Source organism: Ochlerotatus camptorhynchus, unplaced genomic scaffold, assembly GCF_037179485.1.
Source record: "Ochlerotatus camptorhynchus isolate MF236.1 unplaced genomic scaffold, CSIRO-AGI_Acam_v1.1 ptg000291l, whole genome shotgun sequence".
Classification (NCBI taxonomy): domain Eukaryota; kingdom Metazoa; phylum Arthropoda; class Insecta; order Diptera; family Culicidae; genus Ochlerotatus; species Ochlerotatus camptorhynchus.
The window spans coordinates 749,232-776,583 of NW_027040780.1; the positions used below are offsets into that span (position 1 = coordinate 749,232).

The 27,352-nt window shown below is 37.4% G+C and overlaps 1 protein-coding gene across 1 annotated transcript; it reads left to right on the forward strand.

Annotated features, from left to right (window-relative positions):
* Positions 1 to 517: 517 nt before the first annotated feature.
* On the forward strand, positions 518 to 26,885 carry lms (lateral muscles scarcer). Its single transcript, XM_065228459.1, has 2 exons — positions 518 to 934; positions 26,008 to 26,885. Exons 1-2 carry the CDS (start codon positions 652 to 654, stop codon positions 26,859 to 26,861), a joined length of 1,137 nt encoding a protein of 378 aa, XP_065084531.1. The 5' UTR covers positions 518 to 651; the 3' UTR covers positions 26,862 to 26,885.
* Positions 26,886 to 27,352: the final 467 nt, after the last annotated feature.

Here is a 27,352-nt window from a genome sequence, read left to right on the forward strand (position 1 = left end):
CGATGATAATTTCTTGAAATAAGATCAAACAAGAGTAAAACTGAAAATGTTGCGCTTGGAGATGGACGCAGCTAATTTGGAATATCCCCAAAGATCAATCCACACAACAGTGCAGCAGTGCTGAAATCCCTTCTTCGAAGCACCCGTAACGCACATCTGTCACCGCTAGAACCGTATGCCAATTCCCAAAACCATCAGCCAGCATTTAGCAGCGAGTGATGATCAACCGAGAAAATTAGTGCACGCCAGATCCGGCACAGCAGCCCCGGCGCTCCCTTGTCCGGGTAGAGTGATCTTCGCCTCGACGGTAATTAGCATGATTTATCGCCTTCCTTTAGCTAAATGATGTGAATGATTTCCAACGGACACGCCCTCCAATGATGAAACCATCAAAAGGGGCGTGAACGAAGCGAACGGCGAAAAAGATGCACGGTTAGTAAGAAATGGTGAAAAGACGGGCCAAAAACTCCCCGGAAAATCTGATCCATCCACAACTTCTCGGCTCGCGCGCAGGAAAACCAGTGCGCGGTGATTTTCCTGGGTGTTAGATAAATTTTGTGCGTCGACGGATTAACACGTGTAGCTTGCCGGTTCTTCGTGAGTGACACTGCTGTTTTTATGGAAGTGTAGTTTTAATGATTTAAGATCAACATGGAAAGTGTGAATAGCGATGGTTCAACAAGCCTAAAGATGAAAAACAATTTCAGCATTGAGCACTTGTTGGCTAAACCGGATAATTGTCGTGCGCCAAGTGGAAAACCAACCTACAATAACGGAATAAATTACATACAAAGTGAGAATGATCCGGTGGATCGCCGGGAAGGAAGCTCGAGCAGTGAACAATACATGGAGTGTACAACATCACCGGATTCCAGCTGCAATGAGGAGGCGATGGACAATTGCAGTGAAGCAGCATCGGAGGAGAGTGCAACAGGTTCGGGACTTTTTACTAAACAAGTGAAGTTTCTACTTATGTAGATTTTATTTAAAAAAAAGGCGCTCCTGAATTGGATTTCAACCTAATAATTATCTGCAAAGTAATTATTTAATTACCGTGGCTCGCCGTTGCTTCACGCACAATTTGATGTTCCGCTCACAATTTAAAATTGACTAAAAGTTCTATTGCATATCTCTTTAGTACATAGCATTGTGCATTGTAAAAATAGGGGGATTAGTGGCATAATGAGAACCTAAATGCTAAATTAAGCATACAAAATGGCTGAAATTTTAGAATCTCAGTAGCTAATAATCTACATTACTGTACGAAATGTATTGACAAACTTATTGGGAAGAAGAACACTATTATTTTATTTATGCTAAAAAATATGATTTAGGTTTACGGTCTCAAATCCCGTGAACAGTCTATGTACAGGGCATAATGAGCAGCGAACTAAATAGTAAATATTATCTCTTTTGCAACTGCTAATCCCAACCAGCAAGTTGTGTCTCGGTGTTGAAGACATGGGCTTTTCCGTTGAGTTCCGCTAGTTGATACGCAAGGCTTCGCGGGTAGTGGTCCAATAGCATCGATCCTTTAGTTTTAAAATGTGGGACACTAGCACTTTATCTTCACCGGGGAAGGAAACAGTTTTGTACTAACCAATTTGCTTCTCTTCCTGCCCCGACGACACTTCTGCTTCAGATACGTCTGTCTCGGAATGCCATGGTCCTTGGCGGCTCGTTTCGTGGATGTTCCGTCCAGTTTGATAGTTGCCTTGGCCGCTTTTAAGGGGACAAGTCTATCTTCAAGGACAAAAAAGCGAAATTTTGGGTTTTTTTTTTCTCGGAAAGTAAGCGACATATTTCAAATCGATTGTCTTGTCACACATTTCGAATTCGTCTTCGAATAATATTATATTGTGGTGGTGTTTGTTCCCCAGGGCGCCGCTCCTAGAAGACGGCGTTTTTTAAAAGATCTTCTGGATTGGCCACGCTGGTACGAGCAGAAATCGTCTGAAATCAAAAAGTTCAAATGGGTTGCATTAACAATCAGCGGTGATCGATGGATTTAAATAAATACAAAATGGCGGCCTTAGTTATGAAATTTAAAAAAAAACAGATCAAAACTGTCATAAAAGACCCTAAAAGGCCCTAAAAAATCGAATTTTAATAATATGCGAAGTCCAAACGATCAAGGCCTTAAATAAACAGTTATAAACAATATACAAAAACAACTGAACAAATAGGATGTATTGAATTTTGAGTTTTCACGGACACCGACTTTGAAAATGAGTTTTCGAGATAATCACGTTTAAAGTTTTAAGTTACATTCCCTTTGTCCAGCAGCTTTGTCTCGACATGGTACTCTTGAAAGCCACATAATTTCGTAAATTTTTATCAGATCAACATTTCAAGTTGGGAAAATAATCTTAAATATATATGATTTATGCAATAAAAAATAGACTTTTTGCAACTTTGCAGGTAGGCAATGCCGTTTCCGACATATTCTGTCTTCCGGATATTCATTTGTATGTTCGCAGCATCACTACCGTAGGTAAATAACAAAATTAACAAGCCAGCAGAGAGAAATTTGATGTTTGATGATGCATATTGAGAAATCCAACTTAAACTCCTGCGCGCCTGGTGGTAGGAACAAGCACTAACCGACGGTGATAAGTCTGTGATAGCCATTGACAATTTTGTTGATTGTTTGCAAAATTGTTTAATTTCAACGAAATTTCATGAAAATTTTCTATTAGAATGGATGAATTTTGTACAAAATTCATAAAACTATTTTGTAATGTATTGTTTCTAAATAAAAAGCTACTTCAAGACTTATAAATTACAGAAAACATGTTAAGGTTTGAAATCATCTCCCGATTAAGCAGCAGACAAAGTTGGTCGACTAAATCCATCGTCGAAAAACTATTAAATAGGCAGATTGCTCGGTGTATCACCAGACGAAAAACGATTTAATCTGCTGACTGAAATTAATTACATTAATTTAGTCGCTGGCCAAATTTGGTGATTTCGATGATCTTTGTTTATTTGGAAGATATTTTCAAAACAATCACAGCAAAAAATTAATTTTGATATCACATCAAAGTGGATGCACTTCAATCGTGTCTAAAATATGGTGTAATATTACTTGCCAAAAAGGACAAAATTATCATTAATACAGTGCATGAACTGGCCTTACTCTGCTTTTACTGCATTTGTTTATTTTTGTGGCTTAAAAATTACATGAGATTTTTGACATGATTGAAGTGCATCCTCTTGGATGTAATATTAAAATTATTTTTTTGCTGTGAAAGCATTTTTAAATTCAGCATTACATACTATTATTAAGAGTACTACTTTTTTGCTCGGATCATGTTTTAACTTCCACAGAAAAGCGGGGCCGGTGGTGTAGTGGTAAGTCGGTAGTATGCTTTGAGCAGAAATTTCGTGGTAATTTCTTTGGTCATTCATGTCGGTTTGTCGGTGATAAAACCGCGCAAAAATAAATCACCATATTGGCTGCGCAGATTCTTGATGATGTATTTATCCGTTGCATTAATAATAAATTCAACGATTCAAATTATTATTCAAAAATTTCGTAATCACTTATGGTGATAAGCTGCAACCGGTATTATCCTCGGATGAAATTCCGACTAAGAGTGTCTTGCTGCATTTATTTATTTATTTATTTGTCGTCAATCATTGTAGGCCGTTTTACAATTGTTGTCTTAAGAGCTATGTTTACAATTTTGTCTTTGTTTATATTTTTTTTATAATATGTCTTGAGAACAAGTTAAAACATTACTTCTAGCTGACGTTATGCGAGGAATTAAAATATTGCCTTAATTTGGTTTTTGTCATTGTAACGTCAATGTTATCGCAGTGCTTATTATATGTATCCATCATTTGGTTCAAGGGTCCAAATTTGGCATAATTCGTACGATGACGATTTGTAGCAAATATATTTCTATTTCGTAAATGCCTAGATGGTGTATATAAATTTAAGGATGACAATAGTTCTATAGAATCAATGCGATGTGATACGATATCGTTTACGAAAGAAATCATAGCAAATTCACGACGCTTTTTTAATGTTTGGATATTTATGAGCATACACCGAGCTGTGTAAGATGTAAGATGGCAGTGGAAATACAGTCCAACCTAACTTGCGGAGTGCATACAATAGAAACTGCTTTTGAACGAACTCTATTATTTCTTCGTGTGTGATTGAAAAAGGAGACCAAACTATGCTGCAATATTCTAATATCGATCTTACATTTAAGCAATGTACTATGTTTTTATCGTATACGGATCGTGAAAGTTATAGCAGAAACGTTTTATGAAACCAAGCATGTTGTTAGCTCTGTTAATAATTGTGTTATAATGATCGGTGAAAGTAAGTTTTGAGTCCAAAATAACACCTAGATCCCTGACTCTATCACACTTTTCTACGATATGGTTTCCTAAAGTGATTGTTATATCGGGTAGGGTTCGTTTTCTACTAATGGTAATTGAGTTACATTTTTTTATATTTAATTGTAGCAGGCTTTTTTGGCACCAAGTATGGAATATCTGTATTTCCTCTTTGAATGTGATGATGTCTTTGGCATCTTTTATTTCCAAAAAAAGTTTAATGTCGTCAGCATAGATTAAAACTTTCAATTTCTTAATAATGAAAGATATGTCATTGACGAAGAAAATAAATAAAAGCGGTCCTAAATGGAGCCTTGAGGAACTCCAGAAGTGACATCAACGGGATTTGATGTCTTTCCTTTGTATTTTACTATTTGATGGCGGTCAGTTAAATATGATTCATGCCACTTGAGGAGTGCGTAATGAATTCCCATTTTTTGAAGTTTAAAAAGAGGCATGGGTATGTCAATTCGATCAAACGCTTTGCTGAAATCTGTATACAACACTTCTACATGGTTTCCGTTATCCATTGCATTCAAGGAATAATTAACTAATTCGAGCAAATTCGTAGTTGTTGAACGGCCTTTAAAGAAGCCATGTTGCATAGTAGTTATTCTGTTTTTAATTTGAAGAAAGAGTTTTTCATTCACAATCGCCTCGAAAAGTTTCGGAATGCAAGAGATTATAGCTATACCACGATAATTACGTATGTCGGATTTTTTGCCCGATTTAAAGATAGGCACTAAAAACGAGTTTTTCCATATTTTAGGGAAGTTTCCGGATTCCAGTGATATATTGAAAATCCAAAATAATGGAGCAGTAAGTTCAGTTGCTAAAGCTTTCATAAAAACTGGCGGAACACCGTCAGGGCCAGGACCTTTAGATGCATCTAAATTGTTTAAGCCCTTTAAGATATCATGAACCTTGATTTGACTTACGCTGATGTCACTTGAAAATTCTGGATAAGATTCAAAATTTTCACGGTCAAATTGCATATACCATCCGAGTTCTCACCTACCCTATCGTCCAAATGCATCTTTGATGGAAAATTATCAGATTTTAATTTGGTTTTCACATAATTGAAGAATTTCCTAGGACAAGATTTTATTTCAAGTTCAGTTTTTAAATTGTACTCCTCAAATGCCATATTCACGGCTAAATTTAACTGATCGCAAATGTCTAAATCGTATGCCAAAGGTTCTTCACTATTATATTTTTTATAAAATTTGTGCGCTTTTTGCTATTGATTTTTTAAATTGTTCAGTTCCCTGTTGTACCAAACCGGATGTTTTGCATGACTCTGACGTCTTCTTCTTTTAGTTGGCACTTCTTCAAGTATTATTTCAAGCAACACATTGTAGAATACATCAACTGCACATTCAACATTTCCTGCAGTTCTTAATATTGCTTGCCAATCGACATTGGTCAATCTATTTCTAATGTTATCATAATTTGCTGAATTGTAATCAATGATTTCATCAAATTCGCAGTCGTTGGTTCTTTCATTTATGTGAACGAATAAAGAATATTCTATTGCTGTGTGAAACATTTCATTTCTCCATATGGGACCCCAAGTAACACATAAAACATCTTTTTGAAAAAGAATTAGAACGGCTTGTTGTATAAATGTATTATTAGAGATGCAGAAAACATCCCACGTTATATATGAGGTATAAAGATGTTTTCTTCATACTTCTTTGATTCAACATTTTCCAAAATAGTTTTCTTTTGCTTTTATCTTTAAATGTTATTTGAACGTGCATCTTACTGTTTTAATACCACTATAAAACTTGTCGTATGCAAAATCAATCCAGATTGACGTAAACATTGACGGTGCCATTGAACCGGACTGTCTCTTCATGCATTGATTGACAGTTTCATATGAGGTATTCGGAAGTTTGTTATAAAGAAAGTTGAAAATACTTTTTTATGACATCTCATAAATTAATACAACTGAAAATGTGCAGGTTGTCTTATAAGGAGTTGAAAATACGTTTAAATAACATTCTGGCAATTAGATGTCCGCTTTGCTACTAACAAAACGTCTTCATGATGGATCGAAGGCGTGTTGAACGAGAAAACAAACGAGCCATTGGCAAGAACATGATAAATACTTATAACAAACCTTTCATCAAGCGGTGTTGGTCTAGTTAGGTAGTAACAAGTCTACCACGCCAAGGACCAGTGATCGAATCCCATACTCAAGTTTTTTTTATTGTTTTTTTTTTGTCGCTGGTTTTTATGATGTTTTCAAAACATGTTATATGACCAGTATTTAGTTGTATAAGCTCCGTGTCTTGCGCTTTTTAGGTTGTATAAATGTATTAAATGATGTATTTTAAAGTATTAGTGATTCTTTGCGTTAGTCATTACAAAGTATTTTCAACTTCTTTATGACAAACACGGCTTGGGACTTAACTATTCAGTCACACAGAAATCTTCATAAGTATTTGTTAATAAAAGGTCTAAATAACAATTTTGTTGATTTTTCACATGGTTAATTTGATTAAGTCCTAAATTTGCAATTTTGTCAAAAATGAAATGGAGTGTTTCATTTTCCCCAAGGACTGGAAGTAAGATGCTTTCATTGTCCATATCAGAAATAAAGTCAACATTGCGTTACTTCAGGGGGTAAACTAGACAAAATTTCTTCCGCTTTTCCAAAAAACTTATCATACGTGTCCTTATGAGCATTGTTCGGAGGAAAGTATACCGAAGCAAAGACATGAGTTTCATCTGTTACTTGCGCTTTTACCCATACATGTTCGAATTCTTGAAATTTAGTAGCCATAATGATTTCTGAATTCAATTTGGTCGAAATAGCTATTAATACTCCACCTCCCGATTTTTTTTCCAGACTATTGAAAATTGTGGTCGTCTCTATAAACGTTATAATTGTTACCAAAAACTTTTTCACTTCTCACACTATCATCCCAACTTGTTTCATTAGCCATTATGACAGAGTAAGTAGAACTTAATATATTTTTGTTAATTTCATTCATTTTACCGGCGCTTCTCATGCGGTTAACATTTTGGCAATATACCAAAATTTCTGTACTGGTCTGAAGATTAGGTGAAGAAGTTGATGGTAACCTGTCATTCATAAAACTATTATCAAAATTATTTACCCCTGATCCATGTTCCGAATTTGTTTCGTTCTACAAAGTGTCGTGATCTTCGTTATTTTCTTCCTCTATGGAGCGTGTCAGTTTTGTAGAAAAAACGAGTGCCTCTCCTTGATGTAGAGAAGTCGTCAAGTCCTGGATAATGTCGGGGTCTACCGGATCATTGTCTTCCTCCAAGGGGTGCGTCAATTTCGTACAAAACACGAATTCCTGCATACACACGCCTCACATGATGCAGTTGCAGCCATCCCGTTATGCAAGTGCGCTGGAACGGTACGTGGGTAAACATCGCACGCCGGGTAGGGGTTGGGTTAAGTATTGATGTCATAGTTATTCAACACGACTTAAAGCAAACATTTTGCACATCATCCAAACATGGTCGGTATTAAAACTTCATCCAAGTTTAAGCTTACCGCAATTAGAGAGAGAGGGGGTGTTAGATATTTTCTCTTACGTTTTCTTATATGGGAGAGAGGGGGTCTCAGAAATATCTTACATAAGCGTGATCAAGTCATATAGAGACCATTCAAATATTTGATGTAAGATCTTACAAAGGGGGAGGGGGGCTGTTATATATGTCTATGGGAGGGGGGTTTGAAAATCCCAAAAAATGTGCTTAAGTAATTATTGCATGAACACGTACACAATCAAAGTAACAACGATAGCTAAAGTTTTTAATCGATTATCAGGAATCACTAAAAAAGCTATTGCTTCGGTGAACTTTGTTCATTGCCTCGTACGTTGCCATTTAAAGGAAAAATGTGTGCCATAGAAGTAAAAAAATACTATCAAAATCAGTTTCCTAAATAGAAGGTTGAAACCCACCATAATCAGTTTTGCCAATTTCGTGGAAGTACTGAATGTGGATGGACTTACCGGAAAAAACATTTATTTGAAGCAACTTTGCTGAAGAGGCAAAACTTATAGCCATAATGGTATACGTGCTTCAGCCAGTGGGCAAAAATTGACACAACCGCGACTAAATTGAATAGGGTAACCAACTGATTTTGGACCCCTAGAGGAAGTGAGATCACGTTTATGTCTAAATAATATTATTTGTTTATTATTATTATGCAATTTACATGCGGTTGTGTTCGAAAGCTACTCATCTTGGATGTAAAATGTCACTAGATGTTTTATTTATTGATATATACTCGAAAAATAATTCTTTTCACATCATGATATTCACATATTTTGGACCCTTCCACTTGATTTTGGACAGTGTCCATAATATATTTTGGACACACTGAATGGGAACGAATATATTTTGGACATGCTGAAGTTCTTTCAACCTATGAGCCTAAAATTAATTACGACGGTCACTTCTTCCTATCTCGCATTTGTTAGGTCCGTCTAGGTGGGAAAATTTTCAAAGAAGGTGCCATAAAACGGGGTCAAATTGATCAGCGGGGTGAATTTGATCGCTGAGTATACCCAATATTGTATTTATGCATAATATTTTTACAATGTATACAAAGATACATTCGTACGCTTAGTAACGAAAAACATGTTACACATGAAAAAATATCACGAGAAATTTCAGCGATCAATTTTGCCCCGCTGATCAATTACACCCCGTTTTACGGTATGCATAAAAGTTAACCCCCCGTTACTCGCGCTGTTGTACTTTGTACAACACATTGTATGAGTTTTCCATTGCCATTTTGTTGCTGCCAATCGATCTGAAACCAACTTGTATTCCTCAAAAAACTTGTTTTGAACTAAAAAAGCTAAACTTTGATTACAATTAACCCCCAAAATGCGGATAATAGAGAAAATGTAAATGGAAACCACGTAAACGGTGTCCATACTACGTGGGATTGACTTAATTGGTTACAACATGGAATATCTCGAAATTCTGACCAGATAGAAAGTTACTGTCTTCGGCAAAGTTGTTCAGGAGGTCAAAGCCTATTTCTTAGTGTACAATAGTTCAGAATTATCTCACTTCGTGGTGCTAGTATACATGTGAAATTCTCGTGTATAAAATATCTCTAGATCCTGACCAGATAGAAAGTAAATGCCTGCAGCAAAGTTGTTCAGGAAGTCAAGCTCTTATCGTTGGTGGAGTAGTTCAGAAATTGCACACTACGAGGCGCTAGTATATACGTGTAATTCTCGCATATACAATAGCTCGAGTTCTTGACCAGCTAGAAAGTTACTGTATTGGGCAAAGTTGTTCAGGGGGTCAAGACTTTTCGACTGGTAGACAGTAGTTCAGAGTTTTCTCACCACGTGGCGTTTGTATACATATACACTTCTCGCATATGATATATCTCGAGATCCTGACCAGATAGAAAGTTACTGTCTTTGCCAAAGTAGTTCTAGAGATCATAACCTTTTTGCTGGTGGACAGTAGTTCAAAATTTACTCACTACATAGCGCTAGTATACATGTGAAGTTCTCGCATGTGATATATCTCGAAATCCTGACCAGATAAAAAGTTACTGTCTTCGAAAAAGTTGTTCAGGAGTTCAAAGCCTATAGTTCAGAATTTTTTCACTATATGGTGCTAGTATATACGTGAAATTCTCATATAAAATATCTCGAAATCCTGATCATATAAAAAGTTACTGTCTCAAGATATTCCATGTTGTAACCAATTAAGTCAGAACTCTCGTAGTATGGACATCATTTACGCGGTTTCCATTTACATTTTCTCTATTATCCGCATATTTTGGGAGTTAACTGTAATAAATATTTAGCTTGTTTAGTTAAAAGCAAGTTTTTTGAGGAATACTCGTTGATTTCAGATCGATTGGTAGCTCGGCTGCAAAATGGAAATGGAAAACTCACACTGTTGTACAAAGTACAACGCGTGAGTACTCGTGTTACAAAAGTTGGCGCGAGTAACGGAGGAAATATAATATAACATAAGGAAACAACTGATCATATCATAAAAAAAAAATCATTCAGAAGTAAATCTTAATACGGACACCTGACTCTATGCTTGCAGTCCATATTATTTTTTGTATGGGCTGTTCATAAGCTACGTAGACGGTTTTTGAGAGATTTCAACCCCCCCCCCCCTCTTCCGGAGAAGACATTCTCAAACACAAAATTTAAAAAATTGTATGGACCGTAGACATCTGCCAAGCGCTCCCACCTCCCTAAAGCGTCTACGTAGTTTATGAACAGCCCCTTAGTTAAATGCGTTTGGGAGATAGGAAAACTTTTGTGGAAAACTAGGAACTAGGAAAACTCAGAGTGGACCACTCTACGTGTTTTGCCGTTTTTCCCATTTTGAATCGCCTGATAAACAAGAAATATATTTAAAAACAATGAATTCATATAATTTTGATTGATTTACTTACCAATTTAAACAGAAATCTGAGATAATAGCACGATTGACCAACCGGAATTTTTTTTTGTCGCTCTTTTTATGATTCTCATTTGATAAGTGGCCAAAATAAGTTGGTAACATTTTTTTACGATCTTTTTTGGACACTTTTTATTTAATGCTTTTTAAGTAAAATCTTAAGGTAAAATCTTTATAAACACGTGAAAAACATCTTCCAAAGTCATATAAACTGATTTGATAAAAAAAAACATTGAATTGTATATTTTAGACCAAATTTAAAGCAAGTACACTAACGCCGATTCCTCTTGACAAACGTCGAAACATGAAACTTTGTCGATAACATTTTCTAAAACTGCATAAATAGAGCAATTGTAAGCAATTTGAGGTGAACTAATGATCTTGAGACATAGCAAGTAATTGAAAGAATGTAATTACAACATCAACCCAGATGAATTTGAAGAAACTAGACAGTAAGCGAGGAAAATATATGAAAAGGGTCCAAAATATGTAGGGGTCCAATTCAAGTTGGTTACCCTATCTCGGCTGCCAAACGGTTTCAGTCAAAATGTTATACATATTCTCAAAGGAAAAATTCTGCTGAATCTATTGGTGGTCATTGGCCGGAGATTTTTGCGTACAGAGATGAAGGGCCGGGATCAACCCGAGTTCCCGGTAAAGTAGGAAATGCCACTATCTATCGACATAATTGTACACTTTACTGGAAATTTATAGTACTAAGTATATATGGTGTAAAGACACCATATACCCCCTCAGGGAAACTTTACTGGCCTAAAGGAGGATCCGGAATGACCGATAAAGTGGCCACATCATAAAAATTGTCCTAGAACCTTGCGACTTTTTTTCTATTTTGTTCAGAATCATGAGATCAAAGCGAACTTAATATGGAAACAATATGTTGGGGTAAAGGGGCCATATTCTGGTTCTCCGGATAATCTGGAATGACAGATAAAGTGGCCACATTATAAAAATTGTCCTAGATCCTTTGCGGTTTATCCATATGATGATGATGATGATGATGGTCCCACCTCTTACCCCTACAAAGGTTTGAGCTGGACGATTTATCTTTAAGATAATTAAATATGACATTTTAACCAGGTTAGCAAACAAAATCGAACTGGTTTCAGTTACAGATATAAATTCCCTCTAGAGTTCACAGTTGCTTCACAGCGATATAGATGTGGAAAAGCTCAGGCGTCCACCTCTTAGTTCGCCTTTTTGTCCACCTAAAATATTCACACTTACAAATAAGAAATTTTGCACGTGACGGAATCCATATTTGACATAAAAGATGAGACGTAAATGTCATGTAATATTAAGTGCTCCGAGACTGAAAAGTTCGTTGCTCGACGAAAATTAGGTTTGATTAAGCTATATTTCGCGTCTGTTGTGACTCAAATTTATGTCAAAATTGACGCTCGTATATGTCACTCTCAGAGCACCTAAATTTACATGAATTTTTCTAAGTGTGTTCATAAGTATTACAAGCAATCAAGAGTTAATGAACAATCAACAAAGCATCCTATTACACTAGCAACCCCGCAATCTGATGCTATCATAATTTTCAGCAATGTCAGGAATGCTCACGAACCCCCAACATTTGCCAGAAAACTTACTACTAACTCAAGATAGCTTCCAAATAAGCTTCAAAATTGTATTTTTTTTTTATCAGATGTTAAATTCAGTCCTCTATATCCGTAATACGCGCACGAGGCTCAAATCTTTGTAGACTACTTTTTTTAAACTAATCTACTATTAAATCAAATATTAAAAATCCATCATTACCATCATGGTGAACAGAAATAGTTTTTGCAGTGCTGCAATAATTATTAAAAACAGTCTTTATGACAGCTATCCATATAAAATAATCCGTTTGAGATAACTTCGTCAAGATACATAATTTGTCAATTCATAAATAAAATCAATGGATAACTGTTCAAACGACAGTTTTAACGTGTGAAATGCAATGTCTTTTAAATTCTTTAAGTGTTGCTGAACGTTTGATATGTCTAGGCATCGAATTGAAAACATTTATTCCTTTATAATATAATGAATTTTGTGAAGCACAAGTCAAGAAATGTGGTGTTTTTATTTCAACAGCGTTTCTAGTATTATATCTATGAAAGTCACTTCCTCTTTCAATTCGATCACACATATATCGAGGCAGCAAACCGTTAACTATTTTAAAAATGAACACCATAGTCAAATATACAATGCTTTGCTTCACCGACAACCATTGTAAGGCGTCTAGCATCAAAGTTGAGGAAGTGAATCTGTTGCAAATCAAACGCATTATTTTATTCTGCAAGCGCTGTAATCTCGATATTTGTGTTGCATTGAGCTTGAGCTTAAGCTTGAGCTTGATTGACCGCCCACGGTTGCTACTCTGTTACTGCCAGATCAGCTGTAATTACACAGAGAACCAATAGACGATGCTTGGGACTAGCAATCATCCTCAACGTGTAAAAACTGGTGATCTTAAATTAGGCAATACCAGCGCCGGCCGCGCCCGAACACAGGTCAAGAAAGGAATGGGAAGGATTGTGTTGACATGACACTCGCTTTGATGGAAGCCGAGAACACCTCTGCACTTTCACGAGGAATCACTGGGATGTTGGATAAGAGGGTTGGGTTTGCAGCAGGGTTCGTTTTGGTAAACGATAAACTGAATTGATGTCCTAACGATCATATAACGCGAAGGAGCTTGGGACTAAACCCACGATCTTCTGCTCAGTAAGCAAAAACGTTTGCCACTAGGCAGGCGAGCACCTTTTTAATCACCGAGTTGCTGTTATTACCATGTTGTCATATTAACAAATAAAACGATTGACGAATCTTGAATGTGGATGGGCCTGAGATTAGACTCATGATGTTCTACTCAGTAAGCAAAAACGGTTGCTCTAAGGCCACCGAGCCCCTTATATCACATAATACCATTGCTCAAATTTGTGTATCCATTCAAACCCGGAACCAACGACAACAACGAGTTTCGCAAAATACACGATACACAAGCGATTTTACCATAAATCTCTTTGATATGTAAGGACCTGGGACCGCGTTTTTCTGCTCAGTAAGCAGGCCACTGTAACCGACGATCTTTCAAATCCGAAAACTAAAAACTACGAAAAAGTACTTAGGCCTTCATTAAGTTCCACTTTCACGCGACGTTCAATGACAGGGTCCTATCTAGGATTACATCTGAAAAATCCAAATCTGGCCAACGCCCACCCTAAACCTAAACCTGTTCTAATCCACCTGAAATGACTAACGAATGGAAGACTTTGACTACCCAGCCATGCAATAGTCTCATTCCGTGCCTTATGGCAACTTGATGATTCTATTGCGCTCATCTTTTGGCACCACCCAGGGGAGACTTGGTCCTGTACCCAATGCTTAACTTATCTCCATTCCACTCAGCTACTCGCAATTTCTTGTGATATATTGGGCGGAATATTATTATATGAGACAATTCAATGCAGACGTCTTTCCAAATTTGGCAGATCGACAGGTAATCGGTGAGTTACCACGATAGTTGCTATTCAACAACTCGACAACGTCCCATCGTCAACGCCTGCTATGAGAATTTCCCATTGCAGACGCCAACGAAATGACGTCATCGAGCTATCGATCAACTACCCTGGTTATCGCCTGGTACCTTATAGCACGATGCTAGGAGGCGAATCGGAAGAATCGATGAGCTACCTCTCCCCCTCTCGATATTTGTGTTGCATTGGACAGAAATAAAATGGATGGGCAAAAGTCTAGATGAGGAAAGATGATTGATTTGTATAGCTGTATTTTACTGGCAATAGTTAAATCGTTTTTCAGTCGACCATACTTCTTGGCAATTTGAGTAATAGCTTTCAAACCATTTATATGCAGTACTCGTAATTCCAAAGCGCTTGAATGATCTTAGCAATAAGTGCCTTGAAATTGTTTCAAAAGCGCGTTTAAGATCCAAAAAAAACAGTAACAATCGTATCTTTACGCGCCAAGTTATTTTTCCACTTCGCTAATACCAAATTCAACGCGGTTTCACAAGAATGACCTTCCCGATATCCTGATTGTTCTGGTATCAACAAACTATTACTATTTAAATACTCCAACAAGATTCTAGGACAATTTTTATAACGTGGCACTTTATCGGTCAATCCAGATTATCCGGACAACCAGAATATGGCCACTATATCCCAAAATATAGTTTCAATATTAAATACGCTTTGATCTCTTGATTCTGAACAGCATGCCACGGGGCATAGAAAGAAATCACAAGGTTCTAGGACATTGTTTATAATGTGGCCACTTTATCGGTCGTTCCGGATCCTCCTTTAGGCCAGTAAAGTTTTCCTGAGGTTAGTACTATAAATTTCCGGTAATATACGTTAAATAAAGTGTAAAATTATGTCGATAGATAGTGGCATTTCCTACATTACCGGGAACTCGGATTGATCCCAGCCCTCTATCTCGGTAAGCAACGGCCAATGAGACCACCACCAATCGACTCAACAGATTTTTTTCCTTTGAGAATATGTATAACATGTTGGCTGAAACCGTTTGGCAGCCGAGATATTCAATTTAGTGCCTACTTTTTTATTTTTAAACCAGCAAAGTTGAGGTGGCCCCTAAAAATCAATTTAAAACCATAAACTTTTTACATATTGATTTCTTGCAAATAATTTGTTCGAGGTACTTTTAGATACTTTGGTGGAGCGTTACACATGATTTTCTATTAAATTTTGAATATTAACTTCTCAGTGTTTTTTTTTTCTAAACGCAATTGTAGGTCATGCAGGTATCAAGAAATTGCAACTATAACTGTTCTCATATTAAAGAGAAAAAACAGCTGTGCAAGCACGATATATAAAGATAGATTTATGAATTCGATCTATTTTTATTCTTTATCGATGATCGGTATAATATTGGACATATTTGGTTTGGTTGAGTGTGTAAAAAGTTAGAGCCATTTAGAAATAAAAAAAAATAAAGGGATGTGTCCTAGACACGACCGCAGTATGACGTAGAACCTATCTATCTATCTCTATCTATGATGCATGATATATGCATTTGTTAACATCCGATGTCCCTCCTTTTTTACATATTCGGCACAAAACATACTTTCTAAGCCCCGCAACTGACAGGATTTCCCGCCATTTTATTATGAATGGGGGCGGGGCAGAAAGTTGGATGGACTTTAGAAGTTAATATAATTGCATATATAGGAGTACCAGATATGTTTTACCGTCAGTTGTGTGTAATTCACCAACTAAATATCATCGAATATGTCTTTCAAGCAAATTTTTTCTCAAATTTGAAAGTTTTGGTGTGGGAAGAAATTAAGGTGGAAATTAGTTCGAAAAATTCAACTACATACAAACTCATACTTGCGAGTGTATGTGTGTTTGAGAGACACTACTGTAAGTACCCAATTTTACGTGGATTCCGGCGCACAGTGAAAATTGAGAATGCCATTAACAAAAACTTAAAACACCTATCTTGGTATACCGCTCACATGAATCTGAGTTTTAACCTTTTTCGATAAAAAAAAAAGCTGCCCATTTCAATTGAGGCGCGCCATCATTTTATGTTAAGCCGCCAACGCACACCCTCTCACTACACTACACTAACACACTCCAAAAAAGCAATGTTTTGGTTCATTGCTCATTTTTTTATGTTTCACAACACTTTCCGTTCTTGTACACGGCTTCCCAAGTAGCATATGTTGTCACATTGATTCGCAAAATTCGAGTTTTCATCCGATTGCCATCAAATTTTCAGGGATTGAGAAATAACTATTAAACTTCATTTTACCATTTTACTCGTATTTTATTTACAGTCCATACGCAAATGCCCGCACCTTGGCCTTAACCCCGGCCATAAGATTCTGCACAACCTGTGAATCAACCGTTTTTTGCATGTAAACCCATACTTTCTTCAGTTCCTCGACTGTCTTCACTACCTTAGGTCGTTTAAGAAGGTGCTGCTTCATAATCGCCCAGTACTTCTCGATGGGGCGGAGCTCCGGAGTGTTGGGAGGGTTGAACATTTTCGGCACGAAATTGACCTTATTGTCCGCATACCACTTCAGCACGTCCTTGGAGTAGTGGCATAAGGCCAAATCCGGCCAGAAGATTGTTGGGACGTTGTGGGCCTTCAGGAGAGGAAGCAGCCGCTTCTGGAGGCACTCTTTTATGTACACCTGTCCGTTCATCGTGTCCTGGGTCACGAAAGGTGCACTCCGCTTCCCGCACGTGCAGATGGCTTGCCAAACCAGGAATTTCTTCGCAAATTTGGACATCTTCTGAGTGCGGACATGCTCCGGAACGCTGAACTTATCCTTGGCCGTGAAAAACAGGGTGCCGGGGATCTGTTTGAAGTCGGCCTTCACAAATGTTTCGTCGTCCATGATGCAGCATTCAACTTTCGTCAGCATGTTGAGGTACAACTTCCTGGCACGGGTTTTGGCGGACTTGTTCTGCTTCTCGTCGCGATTAGGGGCCTTTTGTACCTTGAACGTTCGAAGCCCAGCCTTAGTTTTGGCCTTCTGGACAAAACTTCGGCTTAGGTGCAGCTTCTTAGCCACATCCCTAACGGAGGCGTTCGGATTTCGGTTGAAGGCCCCAACTACGCGGTTGTGATTTTTGGTGTTGTACGGAATACTTTTTCCTTCACTTCTGGGCTTCCGATCGGTGGTCAACCGTTCCTCGAACCGCTTAATCACTCGCGACACCGTGGAATTCGCGATTCCCAACGTTTTAGCGATGGAACGATGCGAGAGATCCTTGTTCTCGTGATGAATGCGCAAGATTTTATCACGCACGAGCTGTTCTTTCGACTCCATTTCCGCGAGTTTTGATCACAGGACTTTAAAACTTGCAGGATGTAAATAATGCACTATGAACTAAATCCACCCAAATTATCATTAAATTCTACCCAACGGTTAAAAACTTAGAGCAATTTCATAGTGTGGCAATTTCATCGTGGACACCCTTTATGTGTCGTAAAATCATTACAGTAACCATGAAGGCAACAGCAATGCAACCAAAAAAGCGCAAGATGTTAGTTGATATGTAACCAATTCAATGTTACAAATCTAGTTACACAGTAGTAACGAAATAACAATATTAGATTACATACAAATAAGTTAACTTGTAACGTTGATTAACTTTTGTTTAATTTCGACGATGAATATTGTTTTACAGAGTACCTTTATGGCATAATCATTTTGAGGCGTTGATAAAATTATAATAATTATTAGAGATATTTGCAATGAATACACGTACCAGTGATAAAAATATGCAGTTCTTGATGCAGTTTCATATTTACGGTGAAATTGGGAGTTTTGAATTGATAAAATAAATGCGCCATCTTATATTTCAATTGATTTATTACCTTATTTTTGATCAAAAATGATTCGAAGAAATAATCTTCAGTTTTCTCTCAGTTTGAAAGTTACACTTCTAATAAAAAGTTTCATGATATGAAATATTACTTGAGATTATAAAGAAAACTCGTTTCTAATAGTTTGTCCTTATGGCTCAGCATTCACAATTGCATCACCATTAATTAAATATTTTACCATTTGGATAAATAAAAAAGGAACAAACAATTAAATTGCGATTGGTGACAAGGTTGCTAGAATGATTTCACCGAATTCAAAATAAAACATCAATTCTCAAATGAATGTTGCGTGAGGATTGCGTTAAAATTGAAAGAAATATTGATTGCGATAGCTTCTTACGCGTAGTAATACATTTCTACTTCGTAAATGATAATGTCGTGTACTAACAGAAATTATGACTCAATACTAAACTTGCTTTTATCAGCACTGCCAGCTGACTAATGTATGTAAAAATTATGCTCAATTCGTGCGTAACTTCTTCATGTTCTGGGCGCAGTTTTTGAATCAGAGATAAAAATGCCGTGCCGCATTAACGAAGGCAAAAAAGGCGGTTTTAAAACGGCTTCACGCTTTAAAGCGTAAACACAGGAATCCAGTATGGGCCTGTTCATAAACTACGTAAACAGTTTTTTGGGATTCTTGACCCCCCCCCCCCTCCCCCTGCGTAGACAATTGTCCATACAAATGTTTTAAAATTAGTATGGGCCGTGGATAATTGTCACCCCCCCCCCCTTAAACTGTCTACGTAGTTTATGAACAGCCCCTATGTGAAAGCGTGGCGATGTATAATCCAGAACCGGAACTGGAAAGCAATGAGGGTTTGAAGAGATCCTGAACTTTCTTTCTGAATCAGATTCAGCATATTCGGTCAATAGTTAGGGCAGTGAATTTGAGTGTTTTTTCAAGTTTAAAGATGTAAATGTTGAGGAAGGATAAAAACTTCCGAATAAACTTTATCGACGGATAAGATGCAATCTCAGTGATTTTGAAATAAAGAGTAAATATTATCTGAAAATCACATATTGAACACACAAAAATGCCATTATTCTCTGTTCTTTAATCAAACATATCAATATCGTCGAAGGACCATTATTGAAATTGGAGCTTCTTTCGGACTTCGGATCCACACAATCTAGATTAAACCATAACCGAAAACTTGAAGTTGTGCTGTCGGTGTGTCTATACTAGCATTAATGTAAACAAAATACTTATTCATATTAGTTAGGAATCGTCCATTAACAACACTATTTTAAGTTTTGTCAACCCTTTTTTTCTGGCAGCACAATTAATCATCAATAAAAAAAGCGAAATGAGCAATAAAAAATCTCAAATTGGCCACTAAATACTACAGGGGTGCACCAATAAACAAAAAACAAGTTGCAATAGAAATGAAGAAAAAGCCAATAAACAAATAAAAAGGTTCTTTTAATAATTTGAATGTGAGCGGTAAAAATGGCAAAAAGGGCAATAGTAAATACAATACGCTCAATTAAATAAGGATGAATCTCCACTAAATTAGGAAATTTGAGCACTAAATAACTCACTTTCTTCACCTGCAGTTGAACATATTTTCCCATAAAAGTGGCAAAATGAGCAATACCATATTGAATAACCGCAATAAATAAATCTAAAATGTCCCACACAAAGCGCACAGTTATCACTTTTTTAATCCAATTATGCTGTAAAATCGTGATTATTTCCCCAAGAAAAAAAATGAAAATATCTTTTAAAAACTGAAAAAGTTCCAGGAACCAGGAGATAAATGTATGCTTGAACATGAGGATGAGCCATCGTAAAATATGAATCGTTCTTAAAGAAAAGAAAATAATTCATGCAGGAAAGTAAAAATGAGCAATTAAAAAGGAACACTGCGCAATATAAAATAAAACAAAATTCCAATGATATTCAGGAAATATTCCTTTAAATTGAAAATTTATGAGCCAATAATTCAGATCAATTTCCATATGGTATATTCAAGACAGCGATAAGTAGTGATACTGTGTCTTGGCTAACAAAGTCGATGTCGATAAAGAAGATTAAAGAATGTGGGTCTCATTGAAAAAGCTACCATTAAACAAAGTCAAAAGAGCACTAAAAACAGCTGTTTGAGCAAAATATACGTCACAAAAGAGCACTAGAAAATGCCATTTGAGCAATATAAAGGTAAAAAAAGACACAAAAAGCAGAATGAATGTCCCAGGGAAAATTTCAAAAACGCTCAACAAAAAATAAGAAATGAGCAAGAAACGTATAAAATTAGCACTCTGAAAAATAAATTGAGCATTTTATAGGCCATGAAGGTCACTAAGAACGAAAACAATATCTCTTGAAAACCTGCAAATCTTCATCGAACCATAGACAAACAGACATAACACTCGCATATTGTACATCGAACACGCATTTAACGATCAATTTAAATATGTGATACTAACTAATGATAACACCTCCGCCGGTGGCGCCCATAGTTAATTTCCTTGCGTTTGACGTTTACACACTACTGCCATCTGTTGAGCGTGCTACCCGTGACAGTGTTCTCAACAGATGGCGGTAATGTTTTAGTGAAGATGGTTTACAGTGGAAACTATTCGATGTGTTATGTCTGTTTGACTGTGATCGAACTATCGCCTCATTTTTTAACAACAATCAAATGAAGGCAAGATTAAATTAACTATGGGGGCCACCGGCGGAGGTGTTATCAACTAACACATATTTAAATTGACCTACACATATTTAATTACACACTACTGCCATCTGTTGAGCGTGCTACCCGTGACAGTGTTCTCAACAGATGGCGGTAATGTTTTAGTGAAGATGGTTTACAGTGGAAACTATTCGATGTGTTATGTCTGTTTGACTGTGATCGAACTATCGCCTCATTTTTTAACAACAATCAAATGAAGGCAAGATTAAATTAACTATGGGGGCCACCGGCGGAGGTGTTATCAACTAACACATATTTAAATTGACCGGTAAATGCGTGTTCGATGTACAATATGCGAGTGTTATGTCTGTTTGTCTATGGTTCGATGAAGATTTGCAGGTTTTCAAGAGATATTGTTTTCGTTCTTAGTGACCTTCATGGCCTATAAAATGCTCAATTTATTTTTCAGAGTGCTAATTTTATACGTTTCTTGCCCATTTCTTATTTTTTGTTGAGCGTTTTTGAAATTTTCCCTGGGACATTCATTCTGCTTTTTGTGTCTTTTTTTACCTTTATATTGCTCAAATGGCATTTTCTAGCGCTCTTTTGTGCCGTATATTTTGCTCAAACAGCTGTTTTTAGTGCTCTTTTGACTTTGTTTAATGGTACCTTTTTCAATGAGACCCACATTCTTTAATCTTCATTATCGACATCGACTTTGTTAGCCAAGACACAGTATCACTACTTATCGCTGTCTTGAATATACCATATGGAAATTGATCTGGATTATTGGCTCATAAACTTTCAATTTAAAGGAATATTTCCTGAATATCATTGGAATTTTGTTTTATTTTATATTGCGCAGTGTTCCTTTTTAATTGCTCATTTTTACTTTCCTGCATGAATTATTTTCTTTTCTTTAAGAACGATTCATATTTTACGATGGCTCATCCTCATGTTCAAGCATACATTTATCTCCTGGTTCCTGGAACTTTTTCAGTTTTTAAAAGATATTTTCATTTTTTTTTTCTTGGGGAAATAATCACGATTTTACAGCATAATTGGATTAAAAAAGTGATAACTGTGCGCTTTGTGTGGGACATTTTAGATTTATTTATTGCGGTTATTCAATATGGTATTGCTCATTTTGCCACTTTTATGGGAAAATATGTTCAACTGCAGGTGAAGAAAGTGAGTTATTTAGTGCTCAAATTTCCTAATTTAGTGGAGATTCATCCTTATTTAATTGAGCGTATTGTATTTACTATTGCCCTTTTTGCCATTTTTACCGCTCACATTCAAATTATTAAAAGAAGCTTTTCATTTGTTTATTGGTTTTTTCTTCATTTCTATTGCAACTTGTTTTTTGTTTATTGGTGCACCCCTGTAGTATTTAGTGGCCTATTTGAGATTTTTTATTGCTTGTGCTTTGTTAATTAGGGTACGTATATATTTTAGTCTTTTTTTCTCTAACAAATCCAAGATTTAAGTACACAGAGGAGAGTCCCGTGGCGTAGTTAGCTACACGTTTGCTTCTCAAGTGGATGGTCATGAGTTAGAATTCCAGACCCCCCAACAGCCTTCTGTAGCCGGAAGGAAAGTAAAGCCGTTGGTTCCCGGGCCATGAGTTGATGAGTCGAAAGGTAGTGTCCAACTGTGGAAGTGGTTGGTAGCATTGGTACTTAGTACGGAAAACAAGATCGACGGAAAAACCCTCGATAAACCCTTACGTAGTAAGTACATGACCCCTTACATGTATGAATTTATTTGAATCTGAGTTTTACACTTGCCATGATTAAAAAAAAAATCTTATAGTTAAACTTAAAACTGCAAAATTAAAGGGTGTCCACGATGAAATTGCCACACACAAAATTGATTCGCAAAATTCGAGTTTTCATCCGATTGCCATCAAATTTTCAGGGATTGAGAAATAACTATTAAACTTCATTTTACCATTTTACTCGTATTTTATTTACAGTCCATACGCAAATGCCCGCACCTTGGCCTTAACCCCGGCCATAAGATTCTGCACAACCTGTGAATCAACCGTTTTTTGCATGTAAACCCATACTTTCTTCAGTTCCTCGACTGTCTTCACTACCTTAGGTCGTTTAAGAAGGTGCTGCTTCATAATCGCCCAGTACTTCTCGATGGGGCGGAGCTCCGGAGTGTTGGGAGGGTTGAACATTTTCGGCACGAAATTGACCTTATTGTCCGCATACCACTTCAGCACGTCCTTGGAGTAGTGGCATAAGGCCAAATCCGGCCAGAAGATTGTTGGGACGTTGTGGGCCTTCAGGAGAGGAAGCAGCCGCTTCTGGAGGCACTCTTTTATGTACACCTGTCCGTTCATCGTGTCCTGGGTCACGAAAGGTGCACTCCGCTTCCCGCACGTGCAGATGGCTTGCCAAACCAGGAATTTCTTCGCAAATTTGGACATCTTCTGAGTGCGGACATGCTCCGGAACGCTGAACTTATCCTTGGCCGTGAAAAACAGGTTGCCGGGGATCTGTTTGAAGTCGGCCTTCACATATGTTTCGTCGTCCATGATGCAGCATTCAACTTTCGTCAGCATGTTGAGGTACAACTTCCTGGCACGGGTTTTGGTGGACTTGTTCTGCTTCTCGTCGCGATTAGGGGCCTTTTGTACCTTGAACGTTCGAAGCCCAGCCTTAGTTTTGGCCTTCTGGACAAAACTTCGGCTTAGGTGCAGCTTCTTAGCCACATCCCTAACGGAGGCGTTCGGATTTCGGTTGAAGGCCCCAACTACGCGGTTGTGATTTTTGGTGTTGTACGGAATACTTTTTCCTTCACTTCTGGGCTTCCGATCGGTGGTCAACCGTTCCTCGAACCGCTTAATCACTCGCGACACCGTGGAATTCGCGATTCCCAACGTTTTAGCGATGGAACGATGCGAGAGATCCTTGTTCTCGTGATGAATGCGCAAGATTTTATCACGCACGAGCTGTTCTTTCGACTCCATTTCCGCGAGTTTTGATCACAGGACTTTAAAACTTGCAGGATGTAAATAATGCACTATGAACTAAATCCACCCAAATTATCATTAAATTCTACCCAACGGTTAAAAAGTTAGAGCAATTTCATAGTGTGGCAATTTCATCGTGGACACCCTTTACATGTATGAATTTATTTGAATCTGAGTTTTACACTTGACATGATTTTTTTTTTAAATCTTATAGTTAAACTAAAAACTGCAAAATTACAATACTTCCCCCCCCCCTTAAAAAAATAAACACTAATATACTATATGTATTGGTATTCCTGTACCACAACCAATACATGTTTATATATTTGCATATATAGAGGTACCAGATATGTTTTACAATCAGTTGTTGGTAATTAATCGAGTGTATGTCTCCTGTTAAGCGATTTTTTTTTTGAAAATTTTGGCTCGGCATGTAAAAAATTAATTGTTTATACATAATTCTGCTTTGCTTAAAATTTATTTCCCGGAAAAAAATGATTGTCAAAGTCCATGTCTTTTTCGGGTTATGTTAAGGGGGAGGGGGTTATACATGCACGTTTTTTCAAGTATCATTCCTCAATGTGGTGAATACGCCGTGATCCACCTTTGGCACCTGACTTGGTCCTGCTTGCTGCAGGACCTAGTGCCACGCCGTCCGAAACGGTAATGAGCAGAGGCAGGAGAGCAGTGCTGATTTATATCTTTTCAGGTTCAAGCAGAATGATGTGCAACCAAGTGGTATTCGTTTATGATGACTGGGTTTGGGAAAAAGGCTTATTTCATGAAAACAGCGATAAAATTATCATTTGTACATTTTCAAAAGTTTAATTACAGAAAAATTGGAAGAAAAAAAAATTCCAGCAGGTTTGTAATGTAATATCCTATCGATTGGCGTATTTGGATTTAAATTTCATCTATAAATGACAAAGTTACAAGCGTTCAAAATCTAACACTCCTTCACCACACATATTTTTTGATTTGCACCCCAGTATAGTCAACAAAGACGTAGTTCTACGTCAAAACGTTTTATTCTAAAACAAAACCTTTTTTAATTAATGAACTAAACTATTTGACATTCTACTCACTTATAGTCATAATAAAGATATTTTTATGCAGCTAATTTTACTTGATGCCGTCTACTACTAAAAAAGAGCTTAAAATTGCGTGTTTTACTGAAATTGCTCAAATTACATACAGGCTCTGCCAATCAAGTCTAAAAACTATGCCGATAAATCCAGCCTAGATTCCGCTGTGATTCAAAAAGTTGTCCATTCAAGCATAGGGGCAATTTTTTGATACACTGTATGTGAGGTAAAGTTGTACCACCGGTTGAAACTAACAATTTTAAATTGGCTCACTACTTGACTAGCCTATTTGTCCCAAGCAAATCGATCAACTTACCTCATTCTAGTCAACATTCTAGTACTACACTATGTATTTTTTGATTTGCTATGAAAGTTTGACTGATAAAATTAGGGGTTCATGGATTTTCCTATGTTTCAAGGAGTGCATCCATTAGCTTGGGACCAAAGAGAGTACCAGAGCTGAGCCAAAAAGTTGAGCACGTTTCTTCGAGACCTTCTAGTCTTAGAGTTACCTCTATGGTACGACTGCGCCCAACACACGGCACCTCTTTCTCTAGGATACGCTCCTCAAGCCGCTGCCATAAAATACTATCTAAGGTCACACCTGTGTGGAATCCTCATGGGTGGGGTTGCAGCGCGGTGCGGTGCGCTTCGACTATCACCAAATGAGAATTTAACATAAGTGCGACAATATGTCTTGTATTATTTAAATTCGTTTTATTAAATTTTAAATCATATGTATCTCTCTGTGAACTAATGCAAGATAGTCACTTTTCCACTTTATTTGTAGTCCATGACTTCTATCGTCATGCGCCACGTAGACGACAGTTGACGACGTTGTGATGTTTAAAGGCAATTAGAAAACGATTAAATGCCTTTTAGAAATGATTGATGACTTTTCGGCGACCGAAATGGGGTTTTTTCTTACCGAAAAATAGCGTTGCTGTCGAAAAGAAGAAATATTCATTCTGTTAAACACGTTTTTACAAAACGAAGCAACTCTAAAATTAGCGTTTTTCATCAGTATTTTTAGTTCAGCAGGTCAATTGATTTTCAGCGCATCAGGCTAACGGTTTTCTTTTTTCTGCATCTTCCACAGGAACATCAGACGATCGTAAGAAACGGCCGAGAACTGCCTTCTCTGCCGCTCAGATCAAAGCATTGGAAACAGAATTTGAGCGTGGAAAATACCTGTCGGTAGCGAAACGAACTGCATTAGCCAAATCTTTACATCTGACTGAAACGCAAATCAAGATCTGGTTCCAAAATCGACGGACCAAATGGAAACGAAAGTACACATCCGATGTCGAACAGTTGGCGTCGCACTACTACTCCCAACTGGGAATCGGAAACTTCGCCCGCCCGATGGTGGTTGGCGACCGACTGTGGCTCTTCAGCCAAACTCCAAACGGGCCCGCTCCGGTTCAATCGCTTCTACTAAACACACCTCCCCACCTTAGTGCAACTCATCCAGCTATGAGGCAATTCCAGCCTATTCCACCCACGCAAGTTGGGCCAGCAGCTTTTGCAAGTCGTCCCAGTAATGGCTACACCGTGAACTACCTCCCAAAGTCGACTATTTCGTCACCACAACCTCCATCTTATGCCGTAAATCGCTTCCCTGTCACCGCATTTAAACCAATGTCTCTAGAGGAATCATCGGGTTTTTACAAAACTCCACCGGATATGATCGACGGCTATTATGGTATGCCACAAAAATTCGGCCCTACGGAACTGGTGAACGGAGAACTCTCACCCGTCAGCACTAGTTCGGGAATTGCGGATTTGGAAAGAGCCTTTGGCAATCCCAGTACTTTACTGGACGCCCAGATTGCTACAAGATCTACGGGAGAATTTCCGAAATTTGTCGATGGAGTCCAAAACAACCCCAACGAGCTACCAACGGATTCTTCCAGTGAAATAGATTGTGAGGAGGTCGACGATAAAGATTGATGTTTAACCTAAATATATTGTAAGCCGGAGCCAAAGAAATTGAATAAATTTTGTAAACTTTTTATATAACTATTTTTAAATCCTAATTTTCGAAAAGTCTTTGATTCCTGTTAACCGATTTCTTCACCAGCGCTCATATTTCAACTAAGGAGTTAAACCTGGTTTACGGTTTAAGCGCAGGTGGATATATCCGTCATATAAAATATAATATCATGATATCCATGGAAATAGGTAGGTACTCTACATAGTATATAGACATTAGAGTGATGCAAAATTTGAAATTTTCGCTCCACAATCAGAGCTGGTAAATATCACGGCCGTCATGTGACGATGAGAAAACAGGTCCTCTCACTATAACGAGACGAAACTACCTATCATTAACTTTCTTGTAATTTTTCAATGATCAAGCACTCATGAGAATTATTCTTATGCGGTTTTGACATCAATATTTCTAACTGATTTAGATGAATTTAAGCAAACAACCATATGTA